This window comes from Oncorhynchus kisutch, linkage group LG12 (genome assembly GCF_002021735.2).
Source record: "Oncorhynchus kisutch isolate 150728-3 linkage group LG12, Okis_V2, whole genome shotgun sequence".
NCBI lineage: Eukaryota > Metazoa > Chordata > Actinopteri > Salmoniformes > Salmonidae > Oncorhynchus > Oncorhynchus kisutch.
The window spans coordinates 11087491-11115464 of NC_034185.2; the positions used below are offsets into that span (position 1 = coordinate 11087491).

The 27974-nt window shown below is 41.6% G+C and overlaps 1 protein-coding gene across 3 annotated transcripts; it reads left to right on the forward strand.

Moving 5' to 3' along the window:
* Positions 1–17: 17 nt before the first annotated feature.
* On the forward strand, positions 18–27938 carry tnfaip2a (tumor necrosis factor, alpha-induced protein 2a). 3 transcript variants are annotated; one of them, XM_031836856.1, is made up of 12 exons: positions 18–132; positions 1128–1310; positions 5487–6174; positions 6923–7037; positions 7340–7462; positions 7860–7954; positions 14392–14484; positions 15070–15196; positions 20636–20761; positions 20874–21029; positions 21768–21889; positions 25227–27938. In XM_031836856.1, exons 1-12 carry the CDS (start codon positions 81–83, stop codon positions 25396–25398), a joined length of 2052 nt encoding a protein of 683 aa, XP_031692716.1. In that variant the 5' UTR covers positions 18–80; the 3' UTR covers positions 25399–27938. The 3 variants fall into 3 exon arrangements, with proteins under 3 accessions (XP_031692716.1, XP_031692717.1, XP_031692718.1); XM_031836857.1 differs by lacking the exon at positions 18–132 and adding an exon at positions 601–725 and having other exon boundaries at positions 25227–25924; XM_031836858.1 differs by lacking the exon at positions 18–132 and adding an exon at positions 898–1021 and having other exon boundaries at positions 25227–25924.
* Positions 27939–27974: the final 36 nt, after the last annotated feature.

The following is a 27974-nucleotide window of genomic DNA, read 5'->3' on the forward strand; positions in this document are numbered from 1 at the left end:
GACACAGTGGAGTTTTTCAGTCTTGAGTAGAGTGTGATATTGAAGAGCTGCTGCAAGCATTGTTCATTCGGCTATTCACAATGAAGTTTTCTGTTCTCCACGTACTGCCCAGAAGACCGAGGAAGACTAAAGGTAAGATAAATACATATAGCATAACACATATAAATAGCCTACAATATACAAAGGTTGTAATGTATTAATTGATATGAATAGCCTTTTGTTGATGCCCACTACTACTACGATATACAGCACATTCTAAATAATAGGATTTCATTTTTAGTGGTTGCAATAAACAGCATGTGATCATTTTACATTTGTCCAGTGATTTTGTAAGAGGTTAACTTTCATCACATTGGAAGATGAGATTGAAGAGTGGAGTGGGAAATGATGAGGGGAATATTAAAGGTGGTCTTTTCAATATTTGATGCAATTTTTGTGGGAGGGACAGTCCGAACAATAATAACAATGTTGTTAGTTTTAATAATGATTTAAATTTTATCTGCAAGTGTCAACATAAGAATGACATTCAAATGTATGTTTTCCTAATGATACATTAAGTTTTGTAAAGTATTGATGATGAATAGCAGTCGTCTGTCAAATGTAGTCTATCTACGCCAATGTCTCCGCCCTCTGGCCAGCAATTGTTTATACCAAAGCCTAGTCTACAGGTCTATCTGTCACTATTAGGTTACGAGTAGGTACCGAATGTTCTGAGAGCATGAAAGGTAGGGACATTTTTATTGGTCTTTGTGCACCTTTTTGGGCACGTTTTTAAATATTAAATAACAAAAAATATGTGTCTGCCTGTGTGGTTTTGTTTTGGCTAAGCAAGCTTCACTCAACTTCCGCTATAAGAGAGAGAACAGCAAAGATATTTTGCGCAAAATGCGCCTGCGGTGAAATAGTTTTAATAGAAACCGTGGGTTCAGTTATGCCTATGTTATAACGCGAACACACTATTGTAGCCTATAACATCGTATCCAGTTTGTTTGCCTGATTTTTACACGTGCCACAATGAAAAGTAAGCTGTGGTTTGATAATAAGTGCTATAAAAAAAATTGTGCAATGCCATGATAGGTTTTATGAAGAGAAAATACGACTGTATAACGTCACATTTTTTTCCACAGAGGAAATGGGTGCGGTCGGACACGACCCGGTGGAAGCGACTGTTCTATCACCTGTAATGGAGGGCAGTGCCAAAACAGTACATGGGAGGTTTAGGCATAAACTGAAGATGCCCCAAATACTAGGCTTTGTGCCAAGACCACGGAGCCCCAAACCCATAGTGGAGAGCAATCCACCTCAAACAGGTATATTTAGCTACAGTATTAAGTGGTCAGAAGTTGTATTCGGCGTTCTCTCTGGTGTTAGAATGTGTGTATAATTTATATAGGCTATATCCTACTTTAAGGTTAATCAATGTTTTGGATGTTTTGGACACACCTACTTATTCAAGGGTTTTTCTTCATTTTTACTATTTTCTACATTGTATAATAATAGTGAAGACATCAAAACTATGTAATAACACATATGGAATCATGTAGTAACCAAAAAAGTGTTAAACAAATCAAAATATAAATAACATCTAAATGTATTTGTCACATACACATGGTTAGCAGATGTTAATGGTCACATACACATGGTTAGCAGATGTTAATGGTCACATACACATGGTTAGCAGATGTTAATGGTCACATACACATGGTTAGCAGATGTTAATGGTCACATACACCTGGTTAGCAGATGTTAATGGTCACATACACATGGTTAGCAGATGTTAATGGTCACATACACATGGTTAGCAGATGTTAATGGTCACATACACCTGGTTAGCAGATGTTAATGGTCACATACACATGGTTAGCAGATGTTAATGGTCACATACACATGGTTAGCAGATGTTAATGGTCACATACACATGGTTAGCAGATGTTAATGGTCACATACACATGGTTAGCAGATGTTAATGGTCACATACACATGGTTAGCAGATGTTAATGGTCACATACACATGGTTAGCTGATGTTAATGGTCACATACACATGGTTAGCAGATGTTAATGGTCACATACACATGGTTAGCAGATGTTAATGGTCACATACACATGGTTAGCAGATGTTAATGGTCACATACACATGGTTAGCAGATGTTAATGGTCACATACACATGGTTAGCAGATGTTAATGGTCACATACACATGGTTAGCTGATGTTAATGGTCACATACACATGGTTAGCAGATGTTAATGGTCACATACACATGGTTAGCTGATGTTAATGGTCACATACACATGGTTAGCAGATGTTAATGGTCACATACACATGGTTAGCAGATGTTAATGGTCACATACACATGGTTAGCAGATGTTAATGGTCACATACACATGGTTAGCTGATGTTAATGGTCACATACACATGGTTAGCAGATGTTAATGGTCACATACACATGGTTAGCAGATGTTAATGGTCACATACACATGGTTAGCAGATGTTAATGGTCACATACACATGGTTAGCAGATGTTAATGGTCACATACACATGGTTAGCAGATGTTAATGGTCACATACACATGGTTAGCAGATGTTAATGGTCACATACACATGGTTAGCAGATGTTAATGGTCACATACACATGGTTAGCAGATGTTAATGCGAGTGTAGCGAAATGATTGTGCTTCTAGTTCCGACAATGCGGTAATAACCAACGAGTAATCTAACCTAACAATTCCACAACTACTACCTTATACACACAAGTGTAAAGGGATAAAGAATATGTACATAAAGATATATGAATGAGTGATGGTACAGAACGGCATAGGGAAGATGCAGTAGATGGTATTGAGTGCAGTATATACATATGAGATGAGTAATGTATGTTATGTAAACAAAGTGGCATAGTTTAAAGTGGCTAGTGATACATGTATTACATAAAGATGCAGTAGATGATATAGAGTACAGTATATACATATACATATGAGATGGGTAATGTAGGGTATGTAAACATTATATTAAGTGACATAGTTTAAAGTGGCTAGTGACACATTTTTTACATCAATTTCCATTATTAAAGTGGCTGGAGTTGAGTCAGTGTGTTGGCAGCAGCCACTCAATGTTAGTGGTGGCTGTTTAACAGTCTGATGGCCTTGAGATAGAAGCTGTTTTTCAGTCTCTCGGTCCCAGCTTTGATGCACCTGTACTGACCTCGCCTTCTGGATGATAGCGGGGTGAACAGGCAGTGGCTCAGGTGGTTGTTGTCCTTGATGATCTTTATGGCCTTCCTGTGACATTGGGTGGTGTAGGTGTCCTGGGGGGCAGGTAGTTTGCCACCTCACTACCCTCTGGAGAGCCTTACGGTTGTGGGCGGAGCAGTTGCCGTACCAGGCTGTGATACAGCCCGACAGGATGCTCTCGATTGTGCATCTGTAGAAGTTTGTGAGTGCGTTTGGTGACAAGCCAAATTTCTTCAGCCTCCTGAGGTTGAAGAGGCGCTGCTGCGCCTTCTTCACAACGCTGTCTGTGTGGGTGGACCAATTCAGTTTGTCCGTGATGTGTACGCCGAGGAACTTAAAACTTACTACCCTCTCCACTACTGTCCCGTCAATGTCGATGTGGATAGGGGGGTGCTCCCTCTGCTGTTTCCTGAAGTCCACAATCATCTTAATGCGTTTGAGACAGTCAGTTGGGACAAGATATGGGTGGTATACAGAAGATAGCTGTTACGGTTTTCTTCCGTTGAAGGAGAGTCGGACCAAAATGCAGCGTGGTTAATTCGATACATCTTTAATGAATGATGAAACGAACAATACAAAAACAACAAACGGAAATGTGAAAACCTATACAGTCTGTCTGGTGACAACTAACACAGAGACAGGAACAACCACCCCCAACCACCCCCAACCACCCCCAAACACCCCCAAACACACAGTGAAACCCAGGCTACCTAAATATGGTTCCCAATCAGAGACAACGAGAATCACCTGACTCTGATTGAGAACCGCCTCAGGCAGCCATAGACTCTGCTAGAAAACCCCACTAAGCCACAATCCCAAAACCTATGAAAAAACCCCATACAACAACACAACACAAAATAACCCCATGTCACACCCTGGCCTGACCAAATACATAAATAAACACAAAATACTAAGACCAGGGCGTGACAATAGCCCTATTTGGTAAAAGACCAAGTCTATATTATGCCAAGAACAGCTTAAATAAGCAAAGAGAAACAACAGTCATTACTTTAAGACATGATGGTCAGTCAATCTGGAAAATGTCAAGAATGCAGTCACAAAAACCATCAAGCGCTATGATGAAACTGGCTCTCATGAGGACCTCCACAGGAATGGAAGACCCAAAGTTACTCTCCTGCAGTGGATAAGTTCATTAGAGCTTCCATGGTCAAATTACTGTAAAGAAACCACTACTAAAGGACATCAATAACAAGACGAGACTGGGCCAAGAAACAAGAGCAATGGACATTAGACTGGTGGAAATGTTTCCTTTGGTCTGATGAGTCCAAATTTTAGATTTTTGTTTCCAACCAGCACGTCTTTGTGAGACACAGTGTAGGTGAACAGATGACCTCTGTATGTGTGGTTCCCACCGTGAAGCACGGAGGAGGAAGTGTGACGTGTGGGGGTGCTTTGCTGTCAGTGATTTATTAAGAATTCAAGGCACACTACAAAAGCATTCTGCAGCGATACGCCATCCCATCTGGTTTGCGCTTAGTGGGACTATCATTTCTTTTTCAACAGGATAATGACCTAACACACCTTCAGGCTGTGTAAGGGCTAATTGACCAAGAAGGAAAGTGATGGAGTGCTGCATCAGATGACCTGGCCTACACAATCACCCGACCTCAACCCAACTGAGATGGTTTGGGATGAGTTGGAACGCAGAGTGAAGGAAAGGCAGTCAACACGTGCTCAGCATATGTGAGAACTCCTTCAAGACTGTTGGAAAGGCATTCCTTATAAAGCTGGTTGAGAGAATGCCAAGAGTGTGCAAAGCTGTCATCAAGGCAAAGGGTGGCTACTTTGAAAAATCTTAAATATATTTTGATTTGCTGAACAATTGTAAAATTTTTGGTAACTACATGATTACATATGTGTTATTTCATAGTTTTGATGTCTTCACTATTCTACAATGTTGAAAATAGTAAAAATAAAGAAAAACCCTTGAATGAGTAGGTGTGTTCAAACTTTAGCCGGATACGATACATGCGCTATGATGTAGACTGTATGAAGTACTAGCCTACTACCTCAATATATTGATTTGCCAGATTTATCATCCTTAAAGGGGAACTCTAAATGAAAGAAATCAGTCATATTATATTTTCCTTCACCATGAGAAATGATTGCCACAATATATTTATGTCACCGTTCATTGTCACGTACAGACTGCACTAAAATAACTATTCAATTACTGTACTTCGTGGTCTGTGATTTGTAGTAACCATTCACCTGAATTCTACTTGTTTCTTTTCAGAGGTGGTTTTGGACTTTATGGAGAACCTGAAGGAAAATCGCTTAGTGGAGGCTTGCCAGCAGTTGCTTTTGCGAGAGGATCAGCTCTTTGGCCAAGAAACCATGACGATAGAGGGGTTGGTTCAGGTTTGCAACGAGGACGATAAAGACACGCTCCAAAAAGATTATGAAACCCTGCTGCTCCACTTATGGATGGCAGTTCACACCACCTTTAGTTCCACACCCTCAGGAGAACACCTAGAGATACTTCGGAGTGCGGTGGAAACCATAAGGCTGCTGGAAGAGAAGGACCAGCAATGGGAAGGGCGGCCCGAGGGCAGCAGCGAGGCCCCCGTGTGGCGGCCACACCAGTGCCGGCACACCCACGACAACCTGCTTGAAAAAATTGTGGATTCTCAAATGAGGAATGCGACAGTGGAGGAGGACAATATTAGCGTTAGCAGTGTGGACAACCTGTCAACGTCCATGAAAAGGGAGGTATGTAGGATGGGCAAGTGTCTGAAGGAGGACGTTCTCAGGGTGGCCAGGGACATAAGGGACTGCTACCCCCCAGACTTTGACGTGTGCAACTTGTATGTGAGACTTTACCATCAGAAGTTCTCAGCAAGGTTAACAGAACTGGCCCGCTCTGGGCTCGATGTGGATGACTGTAACTACCTCCTCTGCTGGGTGAACAATTACTATCCAAAGTAAGTGGGAAATGGGAGGGCAGTTGCCCTGGATTCTTGAAGGGCTTGTTAACAATCAGTGGAAGTGATAGGGGCAATTTTCTTTTTAAAATGTCCAAATCACATTTAAGTGATGTCAAACTGCATATGTAGTTGATTTGAGTTGATTGGGCCATTACATTTAGAAAATTGAACGCTTTCGCCTATCATTTCCAATGATTGTTAGCTAGCAGTGGCTAAAGTTAGCTGAAGTTTGTAGTGGCTGGAACCATCCCACTGGGCAAACACTGGTTGAATCAACGTGGAAAACTATTTGGATTTCCAAAAAGTCTTCAACTTAATGGAATTTTGTTTTCACCCAAATGTATACAAAATCCAATGACAGAGTGACATTTTTGGTTGATTTCACATTGAATTGACGGTAGTTGACAACTCAACCAAATGTAAATCAAAACCAGATGTTGAACTAACGTCTGTGCCCAGTGGGAAGCCACTACAGTTTGTGGCAGATGCTAAGATGCTCACTATTTTCAGGGTGAGGGAACATTTAAATTAAAATCCTGAACATCCTGAAAAAAAGGCTAGTTCACCCTTTAAAAAAAAAATTCTGCAAACTAAAATTCTGCATATTTGGCATAGCTGATTGCTCAAGGTTGCCTACATTATCGTCCTGCCTTGTACAGTCTTTGAGTGTTTCTGAGATGTCTCGTGGTGGTTGGTTTCTATCAATGACTTGATGTCATTTACAACATGTTTATATCTGTTTCAGTGACATCTTAAAACACAAAGACCTTGAGGGGCACATCAACATGGAGTCTTTGGGAACTCTTTTATCTGAGATGGATCTCACAACATTGGAGGAGCAGTATCTACTACAAAAAGAGGTAAACAGGATGCCAGAAACAGCTAAATCTAATGAACAGGCTAAATTCATGTGTATACTTCTAGACCATCCTTTCAGAGTAGCCTGGTCCCAGATCTATTTGTGCTGTCTTGCCAACTGCTATGGTGTGTTAATGACTACAGGGCTTGGCACGATAGCACAAACATATCTGGGACCAGGCTACTTTCAGAGTGCTTTAGAATTGAAAATAATGTATTATTTTATAATGTTGCATGGAATGTCTTTCAGAACCATAGTGTCAAACTTACAGAATTGTGATGATCTGTGCTATGTCGATTTCAGAGTAAAGTCAGGACCTGGTTCTCCAAGGCTCTCAGTAAGGAGGAGGAGGGTTGGCTCAGTGGAAAGAGTCCAGAACTCATTGATGGGTACTGCTTCTGTCCTCTGGCCATTGACATCATACAGGTTGAAACCTATTAGATTACTACTACTTCTTCTAGTACTTTTCTGTGTTCAGCCCTACTCTTTCTTTGACCTGAACATGTTCTTCTTCGTTTTCATACTACAGATATGTAGCTTTTTCTCCCGCATGGTTTTATATAAGCTTCATATTAACATGTCAACCTTGACATAATTCTATTTAAACTGACATTACCCTCCAAAACCAAAGTTTGTCTGATATTTTCAGACCTCAAAACAATGAGCACCATAAATCAGAAATATTTAATAAATGCACTGAATTTCATACGTTTCTACACTGAATTGAGTTGACATGGAATTAATCCCATCCCTGCTCTAAGCTATGTTGACTGTACAGGGTCAGGTTTTATGTGCTAATACTGTATGTTGTTCTGTTTACTAGGCTGTTGATGGGGCCATGAGAGAGGCCAGGACTATTCTGGGCAGTGAGGCTAAAGCCCAAAGAATCCTTTGTCAGCTGGACAGCTTCTTGATGAGGTAGTATACATAGTATATTCACAGCCACACAGACAAATTGCATAATTGTACACTGCCTTTTTCCTGGGAAAAGTTGATAATTCAACATTGGTGTTCTATCTACACTGTCTTGTTTCAGACTGACTTTGACCTTGTTTAGTATGCTACAATTAAGTGATAATGTCAGAGAATATGGAACGCCGTTTTGGGTCTTTGCATGTCAAAAAAGATACACGTCAAATAACAGTATTTGACGTGTCAAATAAGTTTGTTGACCAATCAGGACCTGAATATGACTGCACATCACATAATAATTTAACATGTTCATACATTTCTTTACGTAGTTATTACACATTGATTACACTATCACTCGTATTTCATATGTCATAACGATTCACCTGGTATAGTTTTGTCTCGCACACCCGCCACTGCTGCACGAGCGCAGACACACTTCCCCAAACTCTGGACAGTGCTGGTCATAAATAGAGCAGCTAGCTGATGGATACCAACAAAGTTCTTCCCCAAAAACATAGCAAAACTACATAATCTGTTTCAGTAGCTGTAGTTAGCAGACTAACTGTCTAATTCAAATCAAATCCAATCAAATTTGTCACATACACATGGTTAGCAGATTCTAGTGCGAGTGTAGCGAAATGCTTGTGCTTCTAGTTCCGACAATGCAGTAATAACCAACAAGTAATCTAGCTAACAATTCCAAAACTACTACCTTATAGACACAAGTGTAAGGGGATAAAGAATATGTACATAAAGATATATGAATGAGTGATGGTACAGAGCGGCATAGGCAAGATACAGTAGATGGTATTGAGTGCAGTATATACATATGAGATGAGTATGTAAACAAAGTGGCATAGTTAAAGTGGCTAGTGATACATGTATTACATAAGGATGCAGTAGATGATATAGAGTACAGTATATACATATACATATGAGATGAATAATGAAGGGTATGTAAACATTATATTAGGTAGCATTGTTTAAAGTGGCTAGTGATATATTTTACATCATTTCCCATCAATTCCCATTATTAAAGTGGCTGGAGTTGAGTCAGTGTGTTGGCAGCAGCCACTCAATGTTAGTGGTGGCTGTTTAACAGTCTGATGGCCTTGAGATAGAAGCTGTTTTTCAGTCTCTCGGTCCCAGCTTTGATGCACCTGTACTGACCTCGCCTTCTGGATGATAGTGGGGTGAACAGGCAGTGGCTCGGGTGGTTGTTGTCCTTGATGATCTTTATGGCCTTCCTGTGACATCGGGTGGTGTAGGTGTCCTGGAGGGCAGGTAGTTTGCCCCCGGTGATGCGTTGTGCAGACCTCACTACCCTCTGGAGAGCCTTACGGTTGTGGGCGGAGCAGTTGCCGTACCAGGCGGTGATACAGCCCGACAGGATGCTCTCGATTGTGCATCTGTAGAAGTTTGTGAGTGCTTTTGGTGACAAGCCGAATTTCTTCAGCCTCCTGAGGTTGAAGAGGCGCTGCTGCGCCTTCTTCACAATGCTGTCTGTGTGGGTGGACCTATTCAGTTTGTCTGTGATGTGTACGCCGAGGAACTTAAAACTTACTACCCTCTCCACTACTGTTCCATCGATGTGGATAGGGGGGTGTTCCCTCTGCTGTTTCCTGAAGTCCACAATCATCTCCTTAGTTTTGTTGACGTTGAGTGTGAGGTTATTTTCCTGACACCACACTCCGGGGGCCCTCACCTCCTCCCTGTAGGCCGTCTCGTCGTTGTTGGTAATCAAGCCTACCACTGTTGTGTCGTCCGCAAACTTGATGATTGAGTTGGAGGCGTGCGTCGCCACGCAGTTATGGGTGAACAGGGAGTACAGGAGAGGGCTCAGAACGCACCCTTGTGGGGCCCCAGTGTTGAGGATCAGCGGGGTGGAGATGTTGTTGCCTACCCTCACCACCTGGGGGCGGCCCGTCAGGAAGTCCAGTACCCAGTTGCACAGGGCAGGGTCAAGACCCAGGGTCTCAAGCTTGATGACGAGCTTGGAGGGCACTATGGTGTTAAATGCCGAGCTGTAGTCGATGAACAGCATTCTCACATAGGTATTCCTCTTGTCCAGATGGGTTAGGGCAGTGTGCAGTGTGCAGTGTGGTTGAGATTGCATCGTCTGTGGACCTATTTGGGCGGTAAGCAAATTGGAGTGGGTCTAGGGTGTCAGGTAGGGTGGTGGTGATATTGTCCTTGACTAGTCTCTCAAAGCACTTCATGATGACGGATGTGAGTGCTACGGGGCGGTAGTCGTTTAGCTCAGTTACCTTAGCTTTCTTGGGAACAGGAACAATGGTGGCCCTCTTGAAGCTTGTGGGCACAGCAGACTCGGATAGGGATTGATTGAATATGTCTGTAAACACACCAGCCAGCTGGTCTGCGCATGCTCTGAGGGTGCGGCTGGGGATGCCGTCTGGGCCTGCAGCCTCGCGAGGGTTGACACGTTTAAATGTTTTCCTCACGTCGGCTGCAGTGAAGGAGAGTCCGCATGTTTTAGTTGCGGGCAGTGTCAGTGGCACTGTATTGTCCTCAAAGCAGGCAAAAAAGTTATTTAGTCTGCCTGGGAGCAAGACATCCTGGTCCGTGACGGTGCTGGTTTTCTTTTTGTAATCCGTGATTGACTGTAGACCCTGCCACATACCTCTTGTGTCTGAGCCGTTGAATTGAGATTCTACTTTGTCTCTATACTGACGCTTAGCTTGTTTGATTGCCTTGCGGAGGGAATAGTTACACTGTTTGTATTCGGTCATGTTTCCAGTCACCTTGCCCTGATTAAAAGCAGTGGTTCGCGCTTTCAGTTTCACGCGAATGCTGCCATCAATCCACGGTTTCTGGTTTGGGAATGTTTTAATCGTTGCTATGGGAACGACATCTTCAACGCACGTTCTAATGAACTTGCACACCGAATCAGCGTATTCGTCAATGTTGTCGTCTGACGCAATACGGAACATATCCCAGTCCACGTGATGGAAGCAGTCTTGGAGTGTGGTATCAGATTGGTCGGACCAGCGTTGAACAGACCTCAGCGCGGGAGCTTCTTGTTTTAGTTTCTGTCTGTAGGCAGGGATCAACAAAATAGAGTCGTGGTCAGCTTTTCCGAAAGGAGGTCGGGGCAGGACCTTATATGCGTCGCGGAAGTTGGAATAGCAATGATCCAAGGTTTTTCCAGCCCTGGTTGCGCAATCGATATGCTGATAAAATTTAGGGAGTCTTGTTTTCAGATTAGCCTTGTTAAAATCCCCAGCTACAATGAATGCAGCCTCCGGATATATGGATTCCAGTTTGCAAAGAGTCAAATAAAGTTCGTTCAGAGACATCGATGTGTCTGCTTGGGGGGGAATATATACGGCTGTGATTATAATCGAAGAGAATTCCCTTGGTAGATAATGCGGTCTACATTCGATTGTGAGGAATAGTAAATCAGGTGAACAGAAGGACTTGAGTTCCTGTATGTTGTTGTGGCCACACCACGTCACGTTAACCATAAAGCATACGCCCCCGCCCCTCTTCTTACCAGAAAGATGTTTGTTTCTGTCGGCGCGATGCGTGGAGAAACCAGCTGGCTGCACCGTCTCCGATAGCGTCTCTCCAGTGAGCCATGTTTCCGTGAAGCAAAGAACGTTACAGTCTCTGATGTCCCTCTGGAATGCTACCCTTGCTCGGATTTCATCAACCTTGTTGTCAAGAGACTGGACATTGGCGAGGAGAATGCTAGGGAGTGGTGCACGATGTGCCCGTCTCCGGAGTCTGACCAGAAGACCGCTTCGTTTTCCCCTTTTTCAAAGTCGTTTTTTGGGGTCGCCGGCTGGGATCCATTCCGTTGTCCTGGGTGAAAGGCAGAACGCAGGATCCGCTTTGCGAAAATCATATTCTTGGTCGTACTGATGGTGAGTTGACGCTGCTCTTATGTTCAGTAGTTCTTCTCGACTGTATGTAATGAAACTTAAGATGACCTGGGGTACCAATGTAAGAAATAACACGTAAAAAAAACAAAAAACTGCATAGTTTCCTAGGAACGCGAAGCGAGGCGGCCATCTCTGTCGGCGCCGGTAGGTTTCATCATCTAAAATACCCCTAATTTATAATTTTGGTATTTTATTAGGATCCCCATTAGCTGTTGCAAAATATATATTTTATATATTATTTGATCAATGGTGGTCGGACCCACCGATATGAAGCTAGCCACAATAAGGATTAGCCACAATAGTGGAATTAGCAGTTCGCTAGTCTGTCATTGACAGTGATGCAAATGAATACAGATAGTAGAATTATTCCATAATTGAATAAACCATGCTAAACAAGGTTTTAATGTTGTTATATGAATTCAAAAAAATACAATAATTTGTTAATTTGACAAATCTGTTGAAATCACACTGGATGTATTATACTTTAGAATTGCATTGGGGGCATACTTATTTCACTGTACAGCCTTACCGGTGCATTGTGGATCAATGACATGGGGTATCAGACTACTCAGTGACATCCAGAGAACATTAGCATCGTAGCTCTTATTGCGGGACTCTGAAACCACTGAATTGAGCCACATTCATTGTACCAGTCAAGCTAGCTACCACTGAAGTTGCTAATAACGTCTGTATCAAAGATATTAGCAAAATCAGTTTGATCCTGATCAATTTGATCCTGATAGTATTTCAAATGCTCACACAGACGTTTTCCCCATTCGGTTGAAAAAATAATGCCTTATTACCAACACGGTATTGTAAACTCATCGTACTTGGCAGGTATGTCACTCTGTGTGCTTGTTTGCAGACTTATTTTTTGTACAGCTTTGACAGTGCTACTGATCGTAGTGGTGGAGCTTGGCTTGCACGTGAAAGTTCAGCACACACAACATTCTATAATAGATTGTGTTATTTGACGTGTATTGTTTTTGACACGCAAAGACCCAAACGGCGTTCCATATGAGAATCCAGTGTTTGGAGGGTATATTGACAAGGGTGTTGTTAGGCCTGAGATGTCGGCTTCGAAGGCATTATCACTTTTATACAACGGGTTACCAACATATTCAAATAACTTTATTTTTAATAATTTATTCATACTATTTCATCCTTCCACAAGATATAGTCCCAAAACAAATCTAGGGTTGCTACCCAAGCTGGCCAGTTGTTCATTCTATCGGTTTGGTTGCCAGAGACCCAGTTGTTCAGTCTTTTTGTTCTGTATCTATGGACGCGACCCAGTTGCTCAGTCTTTTTGTTCTGTATCTATGGACGCGACCCAGTTGCTCATTCTAAATTTTCCACTGCCATACTGGCTGGCAACGTTCTTATCCCTTGCTTGCTAGCTAGTCAACTACGGCTAACTTACAGGCACATCAAAAAGCCAGAATAACAGCAAAGTATCTATATTTGCATTTGTTTAAGCTGTTTTCTAGTGACATTTATTTGGATACATCCATAGCAATGAGCTAATGAGGCGCGATTTCACCTGGTATGGAAAATGTGTTCACTTGTCAGGACACAGTTGTTCAGAGGAGCTAGCCAACAACACAGCTAACACAATCACTGTTGTTCAGAGGAGCTAGCCAACAACACAGCTAACACAATCACTGTTGTTCAGAGGAGCTAGCCAACAACACAGCTAACACAATCACTGTTGTTCAGAGGAGCTAGCCAACAACACAGCTACAGTAACACAATCACTGTTGTTCAGAGGAGCTAGCCAACAACACAGCTAACACAATCACTGTTGTTCAGAGGAGCTAGCAAACAACACAGCTACAGTAACACAATCACTGTTGTTCAGAGGAGCTAGCCAACAACACAGCTAACACAATCACTGTTGTTCAGAGGAGCTAGCCAACAACACAGCTACAGTAACACAATCACTGTTGTTCAGAGGAGCTAGCCAACAACACAGCTACAGTAACACAATCACTTCAAACTGAAGCTGGAAAGACAGCAAACTAGCTGCACTTCGTTTCATTTGACCTTTTTTTCAATTGACATGATTTTCGACTGGCTATGAAACGTTGCCTGCCTGTCTGTCTCGTTCTGACTCGTTCATTACTATGGGACAGCTGAAGATCGAATTTGAATATTGAAACAATATTGCACATGTCAGCGAGACAGACAGCAAGGTTTATACAAATCTCTGCTGTTGAAAACGAAATGTTAGTCTAAAAGAAATGTGACATAATGTTTCCTTTTTATAGTTGCTTAGCTGGGCTGATGAGACAGTGGATTGCACAGTCAGATGGAACAGAGTAAATAGGAATTTTAACGTCATAGATTTCGCCGGTGGTAACTTGTGGAATAGACACCGGCTTGAATGCAGTTTTAACCAATCAGCATTCAGGATTAGACCCACCCGTTGCATAAATGAGGAATATGAACTGCAGTGTTACTATTCAAAATTTTACTGACATAATGAAAAAGAACCTGGAGAAACATGATGACATTTTGTACAATGTATATTTGCAGCTCTAAGAGATCTCTTGAAGAATTTGTGAAGACAAGACGGGAGAACACTCAGGCAGTCGTGAAAGCTAACTTGGTTAACATTGAACAATTCAGGTAGGCCAAAAACTGTTGTTCATTTCACCAAGTCATTTGTTTCATAAAATCACATTTTCTGTGTTAATTTGCTTGGTATTTGAAGGGTAGCTAGCTACACACGAGCTTCATAGCACATGTATAATCCTTACATAAAGCATTCATAAGCACTAAATAAGCATTTTATAAATGCTTTTTGTTTCTACTAATCCCCAATCTCATGAAACAGTCTTGATCTATATGCATGCCGTCTCTTAATCTGAAGTTGTATCATTTGTTCTACTTATCTAGCTACTTTTAGACACTCCAGGAAAGGGAAAGGTCAGTTGTAACTGAATGCATTCAACTGAAAATGTGTCTTCCGCATTTAACCCAACCCCTCTGAATCAGAGAGCTGCGAGGGGCTGCCTTAATCAAAATCCACGTCATTGGCACCCGGGGGAACAGTTCTGCCTTGCTCAGGGGCAGAATAACAGATTTTGTCAGCTCGATGATTGAAAGTACCTTTGAACTGCCATTGTCATTCTATCCCTCCAATCCTCCCAAGCTCTTATTTGACTTCATAAATCCAACATTGATGTAATGACATTGGATCCTCCTTTACAGAGACTTCATAGTGAGAAGAGAGGAGTCAATCCCAGAAGAGATCAGGACAAGCTGTATGTCCACATTGGCAGACCTGAGAGACTGTGGCTACGGATACTTCACCGGCCCCATACATGAGGAGCTCAGGGTAGGCTACATGTGACAGCAGAGACACCAAGCATAATAGTCTAGAAATACTCCAATGTACAATGAGAGAGGCGCATGACCAGAAAAGTAGCGTCAGTTTGTTTTCTTTTTGTATTGAACACAGATCATCGCGTCTTCAATTTGATCGATTATTAACGTTTAAAAAATACCTAAAGTTGTATTACAAAAGTAGTTTGAAAGGTTTTGGCAAAGTTTATAGGTTATTTTTTAGATATTTTGTAGTGACGTTGCAAAAAGTTGGAAGCTGTGTTTTTCTGTATCAAACGCGGCAAATAAATGGACATTTTGGATATATATTGACGGAATTAAACGAACAAAGGACCATTTGTGATGTTTATGGGACATATTGGAGTGCCAAAAAAATAAGTTTGTCAAAGGTAAGGCATGAATTATATTTGTATTTCTGCATTTTGTGTCGTGCCTGCAGGGTTGAAATATGCTACTCTTTTTGTTTACCGTTCTGCTATCATCAGATAATAGCATCTTATGCTTTCGCCGAAAAACCTTTTTGAAATCTGACATGTTGGATGGATTCACAATGAGTGTAGCTTTAATTTGGTATCTTACATGTGTGATTTAATGAAAGATTGATTTTTATAGTATTTTATTTGAATTTGGCGATTGAATTTGACGATTGCGTCCCACCTATCCCAGAGAGGTTTTAACTAGCCTCTCAAAGCACTTCCTGATGACAGAAGTGAGTGCTACAGGGCAATAGTCATTTAGTTCAGTTACCTTGACTTTCTTGGGTACAAGTGGGGACAGCAGACTGGGATAGGAAGAGATTGAATAAAGACTGTAAACACTCCAGCCAGGTGGTCTGCGCATGCTCGGAGGATGCGGCTTGGGATACCGTCTGGGCTGGCAGCCTTGCGAGGGTTAACATGCTCAAATGTCTTATTCACGTCGGCCACGGAGAAGGAGAGCCCACAGTCCTTGGTAGCGGGTCGTGTCGGTGGCACTGTGTTGTCCCCAAAGCAGGCGAGGAAGGTGTTTTGCTTGTCCCGAAGCAAGACATCAGTGTCCCCGATGTGATTGGTTTTCCCTTTTTAGTCCGTGATTGTCTGTAGTCTGAGCCGTTGAATTGCGACCACTTTGTCTCTGTTCTGGTGTTTTGCCTGTTTGTTTGCCTTACGGAGGGAATAACTACACTGTTTGTTTTCGGCCATATTCCCAGTCACCCTGCCATGGTTAAATGCGGTGGTTTGCGCTTTCAGTTTTGCACGAAGGCTGCTATCTATCCACGGTTTCAGGTTTGGGCAGATTTTAATAGTCACAGTGGGTACAACAGCTCCTATACACTTCCTGATGAACTCACTCACCGTATACGTGTATTCATCGATGTTATTCTCAGAGGCTACCTGGAACATATCCCAGTCCGTGTGATCAAAACAATTTTGAAGCATGGATTTCAATTGGTCAGACCAGCGTTGAATTGACCTTCACGGGTACTTCCTATTTGACTTTCTGCTTATAGGATGGGAGGAGCCAAATAGAGTCGTGATCAGATTTGTAGGCCTTGTAGGCATTTCCAAAAGTTGAATAGCAGTGGTCCAATGTTTTTTCAGAGCGAGTACTACAGTCAATGTGTTGGTAGAACTTCAGTAGCGTTTTCCTCAAATTTGCTTTGTTATCATTCCCAGCGACAATAAATGTGACCTCGGGGTGTGGTTTCCAGTTTGCATAAAGTCCAGTGTTGTTCTTTGAGGGCCGTAATGGTATCGGCTTGAGGGGGGAATATACACGGCTGTGACTATAACAGAAGAGAATTCTCTTGGGAGTTGATACGGTTGGCATTTGATTGTGAGGTATTCTAGGTCGGGTGAAGAAAAGGACTTAAGTTTCTGTATTTTATCACATTTACACCATGAGTAGTTAATCATGAAACATACATCTTCTTCCTTGAGAGTTCTTTATTCCTGTCTGCGCAATGTACTGAGAACCCAGCTGGCTGTATGGATGGGGATAGAATACCGTGAGAGAGCCATGTCTCCGTGAAACAGAGTATGTTACAATCCCTGATGTCTCTCTGGAAGGAGATCCTCGCCCTGAGCTCATCTACTTTATTAGCCAGAAACTGAACATTAGCGAGTAATATACTCGGAAGCGGTGGATGGTGTGCACACTTCCTGAGTCTGACTGACTACCTTTTCTCTGCCGTTGGTGTTTCGGAGCTGCCTCTGGAATAAGTTAAATTGCCCTGGAGGGTACGGCTGCAACACAAAAACAATTCAGGGCTAATAATGTAATAAATATCACACAAAAAAAAAGCTAGAAGCAGAGCTGCCATATCTGTCGGCGCCATCCAATCAAATTGTAGATACATCTCAAGCATGATCAATGGGAACACGATGCAACTGAGCTCAATTTCGAATCTCCTAGCAAAAGGTCTCAATACTTATGTAAATAAGGTATTTCAGTTTTAAATTTTTTATACATTTGCAAAAATGTTTTCATTTTCATTTTGTCATTGTGGGGTATTGTGTGTAGATTGATTAGGGTTTTTCTTTATGAATTTATTTTAGAATAAGAAGAAGTATGTCATATGCCTTGTTAGGGCTAGGCAGAATACTGCCCCCTTTGGATGAATTGCGTGCCCATAGTAAACTGAACAAAAATCTGTCCAAAATTGCTGATATATGCATATAATAATTATTATTGGATAGAAAACACTCTAAAGCTTCTAAACCCGTTTGAATTTTGTCTGTAAGTATAGCAGAACTCACAGGGCAGGCAATCTCCCAAACTATTTTTTGGGAGCCTGAAACTTGGGGCAACTTTGACGTCATCGCCCCCACCCTTCCCAACCAGCTATGGATCTGGAGACACTTTCTATGTCTTCCACTAGATGTCCTCATTGAGAGGGACGCCTCGCTTTAACTGGTTTTAACATAAAGTTGCGTTTAAATGAGGTGTTATTGAATGTGCAGAATTGTAGCACAGATTTACTTTATACATATATTTTTTAAAGGACATATTATAATACCAACAGCTTGCCAAAAAAACAACAACATTGAAATCAAATGGAAGAAAATAGAATTTGCCTTTATAACAGCTAGTTTTCTGTTTCAGAAGAGGAAAACAACAAAACAGGTATTTCGAGTCTGATCACTGGAATGTTTCCACTACCTTTGATTGGTTTGATTTTGACTCATTAGGGTCCCTATTAACCGACGCCAACGTCGACAGCTAGTATTACTGGGGTCCGACATATGATGAAAAATACATTGTAGACTAAATACTTTACAATTTAAATGCACACACTACATGTTCATGTTTTTAAATGTATCTATCAGTTACAGGTACAGTGAAATGTGAAAGTATCCAGAGCTCTTGTCATTTTCTACATTTTGTTACGTTACAGCCTTATTCTAAAATTGATTCAATTACATTTTCCCTCATCAATCTACACACAATTCCCCTTTGTGAAAAAGTGAAAAGAGGTTTTTAGAAATGTGTGCAAACTTGTAAAAACAGAAATACCTTATTGACATACGTTTTCAGAACCTTTGCTCTGAGACTCGAGATTGAGCTCAGGTGCATCCTGTTTTCATTGATCATCCTTGAGATGTTTCAACAACTTGATTGGAGTCCACCTGTGGTAAATTAAATTGATTGGACATCATTTGGGAAGGCACACAAATGTCTACAACTACATGAGTTGACAATCCAAAAACCAAGCCACGAGGTCCAAGGAATTATCTGTAGAGCTCTGAGACAGGATTGTGTCAAGGCACAGATCTGGGGAAGGGTACCAGTACATTTCTGCAGCATTGAAGGTCCCCAAGAACACATTGGCCTCCATAATTCTTAAATGGAAGAAGTTTAGAACCACAAAGAATATTCCTAGAGCTGGCTGCCTGGCCAAACTGAGCAATCGGGGGAGAAGGGCATTGGTCAGGGAGATGACCAAAGTCAGAATGGTCACTCTGACAGAGCTCCAGAGTTCCTCTGTGGATATGGGAGAATCTTCCAGAAGGATAACCATCTCTGCAGCACTCCACCAATCAGGCATTTATGGTAGTGGCCAGACGGTAGCCACTCCTCAGTAAAAGGCAAAAGGCAGCCCTCTTGGAGTTGCCAAAAGGCACCTAAAGACTCAACATTTTCACCTAAAGACTAAACAAGATTCTCTGGTCTGATGAAACCAAGATTGAGCTCTTTGGCCTGAATGCCAAGCGTCACGTCTGGAGGAAACCTGGCACCATCCCTACGCTGAAGCATGGTGGTGGCAGCAACATGTTGTGGGGATGTTTTTCCAGTGGCAGGGACTGGGAGACTAGTCAGGATCGAGGGAAAGATGAACGGTGCAAAGTACATTGAGCTCCTTGATGAAAACCTGCTCCAGAGCGCTCAGGGCCTCAAACTGGGGTGAAGATTCAGGAGCCAACAGGACAACGACCCTAAGCACACAGCCAAGACAATGCAGGAGTGGTTTCGGGACAATTCTCTGAATGTCCTTGAGTGTCCCAGCCACAGCCCGGACTTGAACCCGATCGAACATCTCTGGAAAGACCTGAAAATATCTCTGCAGCGACGCTTGAAAGGATCTGCAAAGAAAAATGTGAGAAACTCCCCAAATACAGGTGTGCCAAGCTTGTAGCATCATACCCAAGAATGCTTGAGCCTGTAATCGCCAAATGTGTTTCAACAAAGTGCTGAGTAAAGGGCCTGAATACTTACGTAAATGTGATATTTCAATTTTTTTTAAAGCAGTTTTTGCTTTGTCATTATGGGTAATTGTGTGTAGATTGATGAGGGGAAAATGATTGAATCCATTTTAGAATAAGGCTGTAACGTAACAAAATGTGGAAAAAGTCATGGGCTCTGAATACTTTCTGAATGCACTGTACATGTCCGTACATACACACAACAAGTAGGTCACATAGGGGACGAGGCATTGAGCTGGAGGTGGTTTATTTTTATTTTTTCTGTGAACCTTTGTTCTTTTTATCTAACCTAATGGTAGGAAGGAAGTAGAATACATATAAGCCTTCAGGAGAATTCCCTCCTAAATGGTTTCCAACCAACATTATCAAGGTCACAATGTTTGAAGTGCACAGTGTGACTGTAGGTTACAATGGTACAATGTGGTCATTCAAGTGACCACTCAAATCACATGGCCTTGGACCATCTTTGTGGGTTACAGATTGTCCATGTTATTCTCCATAATGTTTTTACTTTTGCAGTTGTGATGAAACAGTTGATGCATATTAGTAATAAAACACATTTTTTTAATTATAATTATTTATAAATTAGTGGAATAGAGAGGGAATTGATTTTAACTTGAACTATGAAGTTGTTATGGCAGTACAACTGCAACGTTTTCGCATCCGGGTCACCGACCATGTTCTGACCCACTGGTGTCCACTTCTTCAAGGTCAGATATTGACCTCTGCATGACTTCCTGTCTCCTCAGGTGCAGTACCATAGGCTGTGGACGCAGGCCTGGTTTACTGGGGGTCATATGGTACTGGATGAAGTTCTGGGGACACTGGACAGACACATGCAGCAATTCACAGACCTCAAACCCATCTGTGTGGAGGTAAGTTTACACTCACACACACACCAACAGATGTGTGAAAACAAAGACACGTGTACACACAAACACACACACACACACACACAGTGATATTTGTGTGTATGTGTGTGTGTAGGAGCTGCTGGGCCGGCTGCACATGGAGATGATGGTGGAGTATGTGAAGAGGATGATGAAGAGGAAGATGAGGCTGAAGGACAAGGAGCAGCAGGAGGCAGCAGCCAAGTTACTGGCTGAAGACAGCAGCAAACTGAGTACCTACTTTACTGAAGCAGTAAGCACTGAAGACGCACACACACACACACACCTCATATTGCAGTTAATATAGCTTGAGCGTGTGTGTACACAAACACATGAAAGTAATAGCATTATACACACAAAACCAACTCAAAACACACACTGCAAAACATTTATCCTAAGAATTGTTTTATTTCAAATGTTTATGATGTATAAAGAATAACAAAGAAATAAAGAATTTAAACAACAAATTAACCCCCTTCGAGTAACATAATCAAAAAAATCCACATCAAAATGTCAATTTAAGCTAGAGATGTACAATACCAGTCAAGAGTTTGGATACACCTACTCATTCCAGGGTTTGTCAACCTTTGAATGAGTAGGTGTGTCCAAACCTTTGACTGGTACTTTATACATAGTGTTCTTTTGGTTGTTAAGTTGTTCTCCCAAGTTAGACTAAGCCCACTGGAATGCATGAGAGCCTTTTCTGTAGCCAATCATGGAAAGATGTTGAAAACCACCACCACCTGGGTCATGTTATGACTTGGCAGACTCCAGGCCGAGCCCATGTATCATAAACTGCAGCTGTGGTCTGATTCCCCTAAACTTCTATTTATTTAGACACTCAATAGATATTAGTATCAAATTAAATCCAACTTTATTTAAAGTGAATGTAAACATCTCGATAGAGTAAAGTAGCCCTAACACAGTAAATGGAAAACATTAAATACTGTACATGAAAGTATGCATGATTTGACCTATCCACTGTCCACAGGGGTCCAAAATAAGCTGGCTGAGTGAGGTCCTCCCTAAAATGGCGGAGGTGGTCAGACTGCAGGACCCAGGAAGCATCCAGCTGGAGATCGTCACCCTGGCTAGGGACTTCCCAGACCTTAGGTGAGACAGACAGACAGACAGACAGATCCTCCACACAAGGCTAACGACATAGATGGAGAGTTTGCCTACAGTACATTCACATAATCACTTAACCTAGTACTACATTTACAGTATCCCAGTGACATAACCTGGTACTACTTTCACAGTACCTCAGTCACATGACGCAGGACTAACATAAAATGGGTCCTCAGATTAAATGTGGGGTTGGCCAGGTGTAAAAGGCATGTCTGCCTGTATATCTTTCATATTTCACATAAGCAGCGACGCCATTATAAAAGTTGTGTGGTCAAAGATCAACTTGGCCTTAATCCTGCTGAACAGCTGTTTGGGACACATTTGATCTCAACATCTCTGCTTGCACTTTCTTTGTCTAAACTCGTCCTTGCATGATGTTGTTCACACTCAAAAGAACACATAGGATTTAAATAGAACACAGAGAATGAACATAGAATGAAACTAGAACACAGAGAATGAAAATAGAATGAAACTAGAACACAGAGAATGAAAATAGAACACAGAATGAAATAAGAACACAGAGAATAAAAGTAGAAGACAGAAAATGGAAATAGAAGGCAGAGAAGGGAAATAGAAGACAGAATGGAAATAGAAGACAGAATGGAAATAGAAGACAGAATGGAAATAGAAGACAGAGAATGGAAATAGAAGACAGAGAATGGAAATAGAAGACAGAGAATGGAAATAGAAGACAGAGAATGGAAATAGAAGACAGAGAATTGAAATAGAAGACAGATAATGACTCCCTGGTAGCTGAGCCACACCTTTATAATTGTGAATATAAGCCAAATTGAAACAAAGGCTTTTTGATTTCTATTTGACAATGAATGCCTTGCTGATTTATAAATACAAGCCATAGCTGATCCTTAGTTATTTTGAGTCCCTTGAATTCAATTATCTCCTTATCTTCCCTCTAATCCTCTCACAATATCTTAAAATGAAACCCTATTGGGGGGGGGGGTTGTTGCAGTGAGGTAACTCTGGGCAAGTCAGGTATCACCGGGCGGTAACCTAGGTAACAAGGGCCTTCACTGCGGATCTCAGGTGTCTGGCTGACTACACAATATGAGGCATCTCTTCTGTCATGTACTAGTACAGAGATGGAGGGAGGGAGGGAGGGAGGGAGGGCGGGTGGGTGGGAGGGAGGGAGATACACAGAGAAGGGGTGTAATATGACTCCTGTCTGATGTCTAGAACCGGCCAGCGATCCCTGCTATCCCCAACAGGCCAGGGCTAGAGCATCCCAAATGGCACCCTATTCCCATTATAGTGCAACATTAGTGCACGATGTAGAGAATAGGGTGCCGTTTGAGACTATTCTACCCCTTTTTGGTTCCAGGTAGAACCAAAATGGTTCCACATGGAACCAAAATGTTTCTACATGGAACCAAAAAGGGTTCTACCTGGAACCAAAAAGGGTTATCCTATGGGGACAGCTGAAGAACCATTTTAGGCTCTAGATAGCACCTTCTTTTGTAATAGTGCATAGAGGCAGAGATGCCAGACACACCCAAGCAGTACTATTACTAAATGTTGCTACAACAGCTGCTATAGTGCTTTGCTATTTGTATTACTTCTTCCTCTATCACTATTACTGAACTAACACAACTACTGCCACTGATGGTACCGTTACTATTGCTACCGTTACTACTACTGCTGTAGTACTAACACAACTGCTGCCACTGATGGTACGGTTACTATTGCTACCGTTACTACTACTGCTGTAGTACTAACACAACTGCTGCCACTGATGGTACGGTTACTATTGCTACCGTTACTACTACTGCTGTAGTACTAACACAACTACTGCCACTGATGGTACTGTTACTATTGCTACCGTTACTACTACTGCTGTAGTACTAACACAACTACTGCCACTGATGGTACCGTTACTATTGCTACCGTTACTACTACTGCTGTAGTACTAACACAACTACTGCCACTGATGGTACCGTTACTATTGCTACCGTTACTACTACTGCTGTAGTACTAACACAACTACTGCCACTGATGGTACCGTTACTATTGCTACCGTTACTACTACTGCTGTAGTACTAACACAACTACTGCCACTGATGGTACTGTTACTATTGCTACCGTTACTACTACTGCTGTAGTACTAACACAACTACTGCCACTGATGGTACCGTTACTATTGCTACCGTTACTACTACTGCTGTAGTACTAACACAACTACTGCCACTGATGGTACCGTTACTATTGCTACCGTTACTACTACTGCTGTAGTACTAACACAACTACTGCCACTGATGGTACCGTTACCATTGCTACCGTTACTACTACTGCTGTAGTACTAACACAACTACTGCCACTGATGGTACGGTTACTATTGCTACCGTTACTACTACTGCTGTAGTACTGTCCTACTACAGTCAACAGTAATATTACCTCTGCTAGTGGGCTAGTCCAGTAGCCTTGCTACTTTTTCTACCACATTCTGCTCCTTTTTTTTAAACGAAAATGTCCTTCTGTTTATACTGTAAATTTGGTACATTCTGTTTATACACCCTGACCATAGTTTGCTTTGTATGTTCTATGTTTGGTTTGGTCAGGGTGTGATCTGAGTGGGCATTCTATGTTGGATGTCTTGTTTGTCTGTTTCTGTGTTTGGGCCTGATATGGTTCTCAATCAGAGGCAGGTGTTCGTCATTGTCTCTGATTGGGAGCCATATTTAGGTAGCCTGTTTTGTGTTGGGTTTTGTGGGTGATTGTTCCTGTCTTTGTGTTTGTTACACCAGATAAGGCTGTTTTTGGTTTTTCATGTTTCTTGTTTTTGTAGATTGGTCTATTTTCATCTTTATTAAAGATGTATCAAAAATAACCACGCTGCGTTTTGGTCCACCTCTCCTTCAACAGAAGAAAGCCGTGACACTGGCTTTTCTCTCAAGCTTAGCATGACTTAATGTAGACATTTGGAACTGTTTATTTTAATTTGGATTGTAAAACTGGCATAGTCAAAACATGTTGATGCAACATTATACATTTTGTATTATATTTAACCTTTATTTAACTAGGCAAATCAGTTAAGAACAAATTTTTATTTACAATGAAGGCCTACCCCAGACCAAACCCGGACGATGCTGGGCTAATTGTGCACCGCCCTATGGGACTCCCAATCACGGCCGGTTATGATACAGCCTGGAAACAAACCAGGGTCTGTAGTGACGTCTCTAGCACTGACATCCAGTGCCTTAGACCGCTGTGCCACTTCGGAGCCCAGTTGATTAATATAATGGACAAAAAATGACAGTTTTGAACTTTGTTGATGAACTTTTATTTTTTGCTCTTCCACCTTTCTCAGTTGGAGACATATTTCGGCTCTGCTTTCCCTCAAAGCCAACCTATCCACTGCTGATGTCCGCAGCATCAAAGAGAGCCTGGAAGTGAACCGTCCTTCAGTCACCTCCTCCAATACCAACCCACCATTCTTTTCCAAGGTTCCAGCAGGCAAATTTTGGCACATGCCATCTTAATTGTGTTATTTTCTTGTTGTAAACTGTTTTTCTGGTTGAGAAGACGTCATATATCCAGATTACAACTAACTGGTCTCTGTTATCAAATCAAATGTATTGGTCACACACATATTTAGCAGATGTTATTGCAGGTGTAGTGAAGACTAAAATACAGTAGAATAGAATACAGTATATATATATATATATATATATATATATATATATATATATATATATGAGATGAGTAAAGCATGTAAACATTATTAAAGTGACTATTGATTCGCAGTCTGTAGGGCAGTAAGTAGCCTCTTAGGTCCAGGGTTAAGTAGCCAGATGGTAGCCGGCTAGTGATGGCTATTTAACAGTCTGATGTCCTTTTTTTGGTTATGTTGGTTGTTATCTTATCATCTAACCAGATTATAAAGATGTCCTTTGCTTTTCTTAAAAGATGTTGTATTTAAAATGGTTTAAGAAAATGGTGTTTCACCTTAAAGGGAATGGGTCATGACATTTATAAAGCATGTGACAAATAACGTTTGATTTGAAATGCATTGGTCCAATACTTTTTTTATTTGTGATTATGCTGCTTTCCAATGCTTCATAAATTGATGTGCTCAGCAAATGTGGGAACTCCTTCAAGACTGTTAGAAAAGCATTCCTCATGAATCTGGTTGATGGAATGCCAAGAGTGTGCAAAGCTGTCATCAAGGCAATAGGGGGCTACTTTGAAGAATTTAAAATGTAAAATATGTTGATTTGTTTAACATATTTTTGGTTACTACATGATTGCATATGTGTTATTTCATAGTTTTGATGTCTTCACTATTATTCGATAATGTAGAAAATAGTACAAATACAGGGCCTTGCAAAAGTATTCACCCCCTTGATATTTTTTTTGCATTCCAACCTGTAATTTAAATGGATTTTTATTTGGATTTCATGTAATGGACATACACAAAATAGTCCAAATTGGTGAAGTGGAATGAAAAAAATTACTTGTTTCAACAACAAAATATTTTTAAAAAACAACAACAGAAAAGTGGTGCGTGCATGTGTATTGACCCCCTTTGATTTGAAGCCCCTAAATAAGACCTGGTGCAACCAATTACCTTCAGAAGTCACATAATTAGTTAGATTGCACAGGTGGACTTTATTTAAGTGTCACATGATCTATCACATGATCTCAGTATATTTTCACCTGTTCTGAAAGGCCCCAGGGTCTGCAACACCACTAAGCAAGGGGCACCACCAAGCAAGCGGCACCATGAAGACCAAGGAGCTCTCCAAACAGGTCAGAGAAGTACAGATTAGGGTTGGGTTATAAAGAAATATCAGAAACTTTGAACATCCCACGGGGCACCAATAAATCCATCATAAAATAATTGAAAGAATATGGCACCACAACAAACCTGCCAAGAGAGGGCCACCCACCAAAACTCACGGACCAGGCAAGGAAGGCATAAATCAGAGGCAAAAAAGAGACCCAAGATGACCCTGAAGGAGCTGCAAAGCTCCACAGCCGAAATTGGAGTATCTGTCCATAGGACCACTTTAAGCCGAACATTCCACAGAGCTGGGCTTTACGGAAGAGTGGCCAGAAAAAAGCAATTTCTTAAAGAAAAAATTTGCAAACACGTTTGGTGTTCACCGAAAGGCAGCTGGGAGACTCCCCAAACATTGAAGAAGATACTCTGGTCAGATGAGACTAAAATTGATATTTTTGGCCATCAAGGAAAACCCGATGTCTGGGGCGAACCAACCACCTATCATCACTCAGAGAACACAATCTCGACAGTGATGAATGGTGGTGGCAGCATCATGCTGTGGGGATGTTTTTCATCGGCAAGGACTGGGAAACTGGTCAGAATGGAAGGAATGATGGATGGCTCTAAATATGAGGAAATTCTTGAGGGAAAGCTGTTTCAGTCTTCCATAGATTTTAGACTGGGACAGAGGTTCACCTAACAGCAGGACAATGACCCTAAGCATACTGCTAAAGCAACACTTGAGTGGTTTAAGGGGAAACATTTAAACGTCTTGGAATGGCTTAGTCAAAGCCCAGACCTCAATCCAAAAGAAAATTTGTGGTATGACATAAAGATTTCTGTATACCAGTGGAACCCATCCAACTTGAAGGAGCTGGAGCAGTTTGGCCTTGAAGAATGGGCAAAAATCCCAGTGGCTAGATGTGCCAAGCTTATAGAGACATACCCCAAGAGACTGGTGGCTCTACCAAAGTATTGACTTTGGGGTGGGGGGGGGTGAACAGTTATGCACGCAAAATTTTTCTGTTTTTTTGTCTTATTTCTTGTTTGTTTCACAATAAAACATATTTTGCATTTTCAGAGTGGTAGGCATATTGTGTAAATCAAATGATACAAACCCCCCCAAAAATCTATTTTAATTCCAGGTAGTAAGGCAACAAAATAGGAAAAATGCCAAGAGGGGGTGAATACTTTCACAAGCCACTGTAAGTACAAGCCCTGGAATGAGTAGGCGTTTGCAAACTTTTGACTGGTACTGTATATCACATGTGGAATAAATTAAATTGTTTGAATGGATGACTCAGTCTGTCTCAGTTTGACTCATAACTCACA